At 49.5% G+C, this 9,399-nt stretch overlaps 1 protein-coding gene across 1 annotated transcript; it reads right to left on the reverse strand.

The window, feature by feature from the left end:
• Positions 1-7,648: 7,648 nt before the first annotated feature.
• Positions 7,649-9,164, reverse strand: SST (somatostatin). The gene is made up of 2 exons (XM_042878290.1): positions 8,994-9,164; positions 7,649-8,136 (listed from the first exon to the last, which is right to left on the reverse strand). The coding sequence occupies exons 1-2, from the start codon at positions 9,129-9,131 to the stop codon at positions 7,924-7,926; spliced, it is 351 nt and encodes a 116-aa protein (XP_042734224.1). The 5' UTR covers positions 9,132-9,164; the 3' UTR covers positions 7,649-7,923.
• Between the last annotated feature and the right edge of the window lie 235 nt (positions 9,165-9,399).

Consider the following 9,399-nt stretch of genomic DNA (forward strand, 5'->3'; position numbering starts at 1 on the left):
TTTTTAATTAGTGTGGCTCTGTCTAATGTTTTATCTCTCTGATTGATTTGTTTATACTGCATTTATTTATAATTCTTTGATCTCCCTGACCCTGCTGTCTCCTGAGCGTGCAGTTTGGTCACGATTCCAGCAAATGGAAGAGGGAGTTTGACCTGAACCAGGAAAGAGCAAAAGGTACCCATCAGCTCTCCCCTCCTGAGCAATTCACAGCTCTTCTTTTTCACCTACCGACCCCAGCACTTTTTTTGCTATTTGCTCTTCCCCACAGCTGTAGAGGATGATGATGGTTGGTGGTGAAGTGGAATGGAGGAAGATGGAACTGCCCTTGAGAAAACCATAGTAAACCCATAGTGGTGACCACATCACCTCAGGACCCTGAGGTTTCCTCCTGTGTAAGTAGGACCGATTCCTTAAGCACTGCTTCACTAGTGATATCTGTGGCCCCCTGTGTTCTTCAGACCCCCTAATAAGAAGGCAGGGTTTTCTGGCAGGCTGAGCTGTCTGTGCTGGAAATAGGTCATGTCCTGAAAGCAAATCATATTTCCAGATGTTGCTCTCTTCCTTGGCATCATGAGCATAAACGTGATTGTTGGGTAAAATCCAAAATGTGCACCTAAACACGTTAGACCACAAAACCCCACTACCTGCTGTTTTCAGGCACAAGGAGGCACAAGAAAGAGTACTTTGTAGATCATCACCTTGTTGGCTGGAGCAGGTACTCCCACTGGACACTGATGGGTACACGTAACAATGTATGGCAAATATGCAAGCTCACTTGCTCCTGCAGGACTCCAGGGAGCAGTCTGTCTGCTTGGCAGATGCTGAAGGGATTGGAATGCCTGACTTTCCCCCATTTCCTACAGTCTCTGCAACTTCTGCAAGGGCAACAACCAGTGTGGACAGAATGACAGGCCAGTAGCTAGAAAGCACTCCCCGATAACTGTGCTGGAATGATGCTCATGCATTCTTACAGAGCATTTCCTGCAGCCAATGGAGAGGAAGATATAAAAGTATCTGCTTATGAGGGACTGGTTAGCCAGCCAAATGGGAGACCACCATTGTAGGAAATCTCCTGGAACACCACATCCATTTGCTTGGCCTCACTGTTCAACATGGGTATGAATGTGCAATTGGATGGCAGCATCATGGCCACACATTTATATTGAATTTGAGCTACATTGCTTTCCTCCAGCCTCAAAGCAGTTAAAGTCCTTCAGCACAAAGAAAGAGCAACCCAAGGACAAAGCAGGAAGGAATCAAAGAATAAAAACCCATAGACACTTCAGCCACATAGTCTCTTCTCCAGTTACCCAGCCAGCAAATGGATGTGGTCATACCAGGCACTGATTTCACATGCCCTGGAGCAGCCCCAGGGCAGGTATGGCTCTGTGTGAAGAGGGCAGAGTTTCTAACTCTGTGTGACCCTGCAGCAGCGGAGTCAATTACAGCCTGCAGCAAACAAGACATTTTGGCCATTCAGAGAACTTGGAGATCTCTGGGGTTTATTTATTTATTTTTTGTTTGTTGGCCAATGCTCAGACCATGTATTTCTTTTAAAATGCATTTTAATTAAAAATGGTATTGGCTGAAACAACTACCTGAAAATAAGCTTTGTAATTTAGCAGATATCCTTACAGTGTTTACAGTTCTACAGAACAAAGTTCTGGGGGCTGCTACCTACAGGAACTTACAGACAAGAGGAAAGTCAAAGACAAATCAAGGGCGTATACAGTGAAAGCAGCAGAGTGCTCCTTGGGCAATGTGGAAGGGCTGAATTGTGATTAGGCACTGGTGTTCTGTGGTTGTCCACAGCAACTCTGCTCTTGAACTTTTTCTGCTTCACAGAGTTGGGTGTAAAAGTCTACATCTTACTAGTTTTACCAAAACAGAAATGGCTTTTCTTATTTTCTATGACAGCTTTTGTACCTGATCAGTTTGTAAGAGCTAGTGCCTATCACAGAAATGCAGAGATGCTGTTTTGACATCTTCAAACAGCTCCTTGCTGAGTACTCTCCAAGTTCTAAGACATAGATCCTCCTCCTTGGCTGGGAAGGGCATCATCCCCCTGAACTATCTGGGGAAGGAGTCATTCTCTGCACACTCACTTGAGCCCAGGCCTGAGCTGTGCCCTGCCCAGGGACATGCACTCTTCTGACACTTCTCAGCTGGGACCTGTGCTTCCTCCAGTACTACTCTCCCACTCTTTCCTCTTCTGAAAAACAGCAACAAAAGCAGAAACTCAGACATTTTCCTGGGGTCTGCATGCCTACAGTGCCAGCTCCCAGACAACCCCTGTTACACATGCCAGATTTGTTCCATTATTGACTAGAGCTTCATACCACCTGCCCATTGATGTGTGTGAGAAGAAGGGCTTGCTTGCTCTGATACATCCCTGAACCTCCTCATCTCCATAGTAAACAATCCCAGTTTCCTTAGCCACTACAAGACTTGTGCTCCAGATAGCTCACTTTCAGCCAGCTGTCAACCAACACCCCCCAGATCCCTGTTCTCCAAACAGATTTCCAGTCACTCTGCCCCGTGATGCCTGTAGTGATGCATGGAGTTATGACCAAAATGCAGAACCCAACACTTGGTCTTGTTGCAGATCATCCCGTTCACCTCAATCATTGATCACCTCAATCCTCCAGATCTCTCTGGAGGGCCTTCCTACCGTCAGGCAGATCAACAGTTCCTCCCAGATGACAGCTTGGAGTCATCTGCAAACTTACTGAGCATACACTCAATCCCCTCATCCAGATCATCAATAAAGATAATAAACAACGCTGGCCCCAGTACTGACCCCTGAGGACCAGCACCACAAGTGTACATCCACCAGCTGGTTTTAACTCCATCCACCACCACTCCCTGGACCTGCCAGCTTTTTACCCAGCAAAGAGTAAACCTGTCCAAGCCATGGGCTGCCAGCTTCTCCAGGAGAAAGTTGTGGGAAACAGAGTCAAAGGTTCTACTAGGCAAATCACATCCACGGCTCTTCCCTCACCCACTACATGGATCACTTGGTCATAGAAGATCAATAGGTTGGTCAAGCATGACGTGCCTTTCATGAACCCCTGTTGGCTGGGCCTGGTCTCCTGACTGTTCCACACATAATGCATAAGCATACTCAAAGTGATCTGCTCCATGACTTTCCCCTATTAATGCTGTCTGGGCTGAAACCACAGCATGGCAAGGGCATAATTCAAAATACGGGAAATAATTGTATGTATTTTAACACACTTGCTGAACAGCCCTGTGAAAAGAGAAGAATATACAGCCTTGCTTTACATTTTGATAAAGGACTTTGAAAATAGGTTACGAGATTGCTGAAAAAAATATCATCTTTTTTTGGTAAATTTGCAACTCTATTTTCAGCCTATTTCAACATAAATACATTATCTGCAAATTTTTGAATTGCATGTACAGAGCTGCAATCAGATATTCAGCTCAAAAATCTGATCATGACTCCTTACCAGACTTTGAGACCTCTCTTACAAGAAAAAATATCCCTCACTTCACAGTCACATCTTATTCATGGCACCACTTTTTTTGGCAGTGGATACATCAGTGAACAATTATTGTTAAGGATGAAGCACAGGAAGAATAAAATTTCATCCAAAAATCACTGATGAGCACCTTGAGAACTCATTAGGAATCGCAGCCAGTACCATGGAACTAGGCTGATGCATCAGTTCCACTAAAAATAAGGTCGCACACCCTACTAGTTATGTTTTTTGTTGCCCTCTTTTTTCATTTTTTAATTGAAAGTACGAAACATTAAAATAAATTTTGTTACTTACTTAAATTAACCATACTATATACTACATACGAAGGCTACTCCAAAGGTAATACCTTCTACTTTATTATGTTGTCCCCCGATGTCAGAGGTGGATACTGGTGGTATGGCAGTTGAGGTTGAACCTTCTCACCGACAGCATTACATTTCGTTGCCATGGAAAAGAGGGCAGCAGAGGGACAGTCTGACAAGGTTTCAGCAGTGGAGACAGCAAGTCACTTCCACTGGTACAGACTGTTACATGCAGTGTGGCACGCAGGCTCTTGTTCATTGCTGGAAAAAATGCACAGCTAATGGTAACGACTATGTTGAAAAATAGGGTTCTGTAGCTGAGGATTTGCTCTATCAAACAGTGTCACCATGCTCTTTGTACCTGCAGTAGTTTCCATGGAAATAAATAGGAGGCATTACTTTTAGAGTGACCCACGTGGCCCAAGGCAGTTCCTCTTCACTCAGTGCAGGCCAGGGAAGCCAAAAGATTGGACACACATACCATAAAGATTTGACCTTGTCATTCCCAGCATTAAGCTCTGTAACATCAAAGCACTCCCTGACAGAGAGCCACCCCAATGCCCCCGTTCCATTTTCCTTCCTGTTTCCACTCCTCCCCTCCCTCTGCCTGAAGGCGAGGGCATCCACCACTACTTGCCTTCTGAATCGCATCCATGCTGCACACCTGCTCATCCCAGCTATGGCTTTCTAAGCATTGAATGCAGGTGTCAGGGAGTACAGCTTCTGCCTTTTCCTTGCATTCCTTTAGTGAAGGCTCTGGTTCATCCATGTTGGTTGCTCCTAATCTCTCTATGTGTCTGAGCAAGGGTTGACTGTGGGGGTCCTAACCATCACCAATGGACCACCACCCGGAGCAGCCAACCATGAGTGATGGAGCTCATGAGGTCACTGCCATGCCCAGGCTGCCTCCTTAAAGAGCCACAGCAGACCCAGCTCTTCTGCAGGTGGGTCTGAGCCAGCAGCATGACCTCCAGCCCTCACTGCCCCTTAAGAGTGAGTTATTCAGGCTAAGGAAGATGCAGCCTCCCAGTAGCCTGGAAATGGTAATTGCTATACATTGTGCCCAAGTGCCACCAAGATGTAACATAGGGTCCCCTGAGCCTTTAAGTGGGCATAGCCTTCCTCCCTCTGCCCCCACTGTTCCTGCTGAGAGGTTTTGAACAACTGAGTAAGGAATTCACACAGATGATAAACAACAACATAATTGCCAGAGGAAAGAGCCTTGCAAACACAACAGCCAGTTTCTAGGAGGATCCTTTTCTTCCTTAAGGCCCAGCCTGAGGGGAAGAACAATCTTTCCCTTGAAGGCAAAACCCTGAGCTGTATAAGGGAGGAAATGCTGTACCTTGGGCACCATAGCACTGAGCTGAGCATGGGGCTGGGAAGGATTCTCTGACTCTGCTCCATATCCAGGGGATGCAGCCTAACAAGGGCTGAGGGATGGGCACAAGAGGGCTGGGAGCATCTCTGCAGGCCTGGTTGTGCCAGGGCAGAGGACAAGAGCATTGCCTCCCACAGCACAGCATAGCCCCTACTTGCAGCTGGAGCGGTGAGGGAGGAGGCCCCATCCAGGTGGGTTTCTTTGTCAGATGTTGGAAATCTGGAATCCAGTTCCACATCCTTTTATGAGGCTTCTTACTGACGTTCTGCTGCAGAACCTGAGATGAATCTTCAATGGGGACTGCTCTGGGTGTGCCTACGTCATTGAGTGCAAGAGAGGAGATGAATCAGCTGAGCATGGGGCACCACAGCCCTCAGCCTCCCTGAGGCCAGTGCAGAGGCTGCTTCTCCATGGAGCTGAGGCTAAAAATCCTCTCTCAAATGCTGCCCCCACTTTGGCAGCTCCAGCCCCTGGAGGCTGACCCCGCCGTGTGCTGTCATCCCACATTCAGCCTCACCCAGCAAGAGTCTTCCCAGTCCAGGGCACTGCTTGGTGGCTGTGTGACAAGGGATTACATACAGCCACTTCATTTCTTTAGCCCATAATTCTCACATATCAAACAGAAGCAATAAGCCCTTCTTGTCTTTTTAGCTCAGCAAAGCAAGGGTATCTCTAGGCATCTATTTGCACAGCTCACAGCGCCCAGGATTACTAGTGCTGTAGTGCTGAAACAGGCTAATGCAGAAAGTAAATCACTTCGTCTAGTTCTGGATCACCTGTATCCTTGTTGGTGATGGGTTCCATTCCAGCAACTGGCAGGATTAAGCTCCTTTCAAAAGCACTGCCCAAGCATAGCAACCAAGAAAAAACCTCAAGCAAAAAGGAAACTATTTAAGAATATTCAAGCCCTGGTCCCACCACCTCCTTCCTATTCCTGTAGCTGCACTTCTGAAGCCACATCAACACAGAAGAACTGCTGCTTTTTGAAGGCTAAGTGGATCCTCAGACAAGACATCAGTGAGTGCCCAGGGATGAGGAGATCTCTGCTATGCAGAGGCCCCAGAAACTTGCACCCTTTAGGAAGTGCAACAGCCAAGGAATCCAATAAAGACCTAGGGCTAGCATCCTCCCCTCTATCTTCCTCCATGCATTCAATAAGAGCCCCGTTCTCCCCCCACCTGCTTTTAGGGCTGGGAATTGATCAGCACCACCTGAGCTCCCCTAATCTCTTCCCTTTACCTTTTGCACAGCGGCCACCATCTGTCTCCACCCGGGGGTGAGTTAATGCTGCACCCTGCCCAGCTGCACCCATCAGAGAGAAGGGAGGTAGCAACGTATGCCCTCAGTGCCAGCACCTGGGGTTCCTTCTTCAGTTGCCACAAGTGCTGGGAGTGTCAGTGCTGTGGCACCTGTCCCTCTGTGCCTGCAAAGCCCTCAGCTCAGCCATGAGGGGGGAGGTGCAGAGGGAGGAGGTGCAGAGTTGGCACAGTAGCTGTGCCCATCTGAGCTGCCTCCAGCACAGACCAGGAGGACTCAACACCTCCACTGGGAGAATCCTCCTCCATGGGGGTCAGGCTTGTGCCCGTGATCTGCTCTGCACCCCCCTCATTTTGCAGCTTTATTTCAGATACAACGTGTGCAAAATATTTGTTATCTTTACTCCTTAGTGATGAATTTCTCATCAAAGTGACACTTGTTCCCCACATCTCCAGCTCTCCAACGACTGCATGTCAGAAACCAGTGCGTCTAGGAAGATAAGCTGGAAAAGCACAAAGAAATTCTCTTCCATTGAGATGTGTCTTTTTCTTGATGCTATCTCCTGCTCAGCTGACACTTTTAATGTTGCCTTTAATTCATAATGGGTAGAAAACCACTGTACCAATTTACAGATGAAGAGATACTGATAATGCAGGCTTAATATTGTGCCTTTACAGGGATGCAGTGGAACAAAGGAGAACTTTCCAAGGGAATATCAGATGGATTTTGTTGGGGATGTTGCAAGGAATAAAGGTAAGAAGACATTTCAGTGTTTGTGAGTGAGGAGGGAATAAGGTATGTATGGGGTGAGCATACTGTGATCGTACTCTGATCCTCTTCTACGATCCCATCTCTGCAAACGTGCAGCTGTGATTTACTGTGGTGTTGGGTGTAAATCCTCTAGATCAGCCAAACCAGCAGCGCTGTGCATTTGACTCAACCCCAATTACAGGGATTTGATGTCTAAAAGAGTGTCTGGGTACCATAGAAAGACTGCACCAAAAAAATTCACTTAGAGAAATTGTGCCTGTGCATTTGTGTGTGCGCGCGTGTGTGTGTGTGCAGAGGCTGCGCTACTGCTCACTGGTTTTGCCCTGAGACAGGCAGTGTTTCCAAGACAAGAAGGCTGAGTGAGGGGACATAGCTTTTCTCAGTGACCAGCCAGTCTCAGCATCACTGTTCAAAACATAAAATTTATTGCAACAAAGAATTAAAAATAGTACATCTGAAAGAATCGCAGAGTGCATGTCATCAAAGAACTAGTCAGAAATCACAACTCAAGCAAATCGTGTACAATTGGAACTGAAAGTTTTATTAAAACAACTCGAAATCAAACTCAAATATTCCTTGTGTGTTTACTTTCACCATAACCGTGGACCGTGTATTTACAGTCTTCGCCTCTCGTGGTGAAGATTCTGCTCAGGGCGGGGGAATAGGAAGAAGGCAGGGGTGGATGGGGAGGACAGGTGGGTTTCAAAAGCTAACAGGATGTGAAAGTTTTCCAGAAGAAGTTCTTGCAGCCCGCTTTGCGTTCCCGGGGAGCCAGCGCGGGGTTTGAGTTGGCCGAACGCTCCAGCTCCAGTCTCACTTCGTCCTGCTCGGCCCCTCGGGACAAGTCCTCCGACTCCAGAGCTTCATTTTCTGTCTGGCTTGGCTCTGAGAGCAGTTCTGCCAAAAAGTACTTTGCCAGTTCCTTGGGGAGAGGAGAGAGAAAGCAGGAGAGAGATCACAGTTATTCTTTGGCTACTGGGGGCTCACCTCCTTTGTGCCCACGGATGGACACGGCTCCGCAGGAGCTCAGCTCGGCAGCTGCCTTAGAGCAGCCGTGGCTACAGAATAGAGCAGAGCGCTGATACCTACCTGGTGCAGTGAGGAGATCCCTGTCCTGGCTGCGCCAGGAAGGAGCTCATCCCAGCACCACCCTACAACACCCCACAACCCCTTTCCTCACTGCTGGTCTGGCACTGAAGACAGACTCGGCAGGGATGTTGTGCAGCAAGAGAAAAAGCTCACAGGGGAAGCTGAGTGGGGGACTCATCATGGGTGATTTTCTCTCTCATCCCTCCAAGTCCTACTGTTCCTTTGTATAGCAGAAGACATTCTCCTGCAGCACAACCTTGGTTCAGCGCCCTGGAAAGCTTCCCCAGGGGCTCTGCTCTCTGTCTTGGCAGCAGCTGCTCCTTATCCCCCAGTAGGATGTGCTGGAAGAGTGGTCTTACCTTCCTGCCCCTAGTCATAAAGCTCAGCTCTGGCAGGGAACCAGGGAGCTATCAGGGAACCGGGCTCTGCAGCGAGCAACCCGAATGTGGAGTGGGGGACATCGAGAAGCTCTGGTGAAGAATCTGCACGGATAGCACCGGGGTGTCCAGAAGGAAACCAGAGGGGTTTGCAACGGGGAACCGAGGATTCTGCTACGGGTTATCGGGGGGAGGAGGAGGGTCTGCAGGGGGAAGCAGGAGGAGAAGCGGACTGCGTGGAGGGGGAGCGGGGTTCTGCAGCGAGGGTGCTGGGGGCTCCAGTGGGGCGTCCGTCCCGTCGCGGGGCTCTCACCTGCTTCCCGGCGGCGGCAGCCAGGGACTTCTGCAGGAACTGCCGGAGCCGCGGGTCCGAGGGGGCGGCCGAGACGGTGCCGACGGCCAGGGCGATGGAGAGCAGGGCCAGGGCGCACTGCAGGCGGCACGACAGCATCTCGCCGGCGGGTCGGGCTCGGGCAGGAGGCGGCGGGGAAGAGCTGACGGCTCCGCTGCTGCTCGGCTCCGGCGTTGGGGATCTCCTCGGCTCCCGTCGCCTTTTTAAACCCTTCTCCTGACGTCAAGGCGGGGGCGCCCCCCTCGCCCCACGCCGCCGGGGGTGGGTCTCTGCCCGGCCCGGGGGGGAGGAGGGCCGCGGCCGGGGATGCTCCGCTCTGCCCCGGGCTGGCCAGACACCTGCGGTGCTCCCCTCGGTTGCGTTCCTC

Source organism: Lagopus leucura, unplaced genomic scaffold, assembly GCF_019238085.1.
Source record: "Lagopus leucura isolate 7727_CA_CO unplaced genomic scaffold, USGS_WTPT01 Super-Scaffold_100021, whole genome shotgun sequence".
Classification (NCBI taxonomy): Eukaryota; Metazoa; Chordata; class Aves; order Galliformes; family Phasianidae; genus Lagopus; species Lagopus leucura.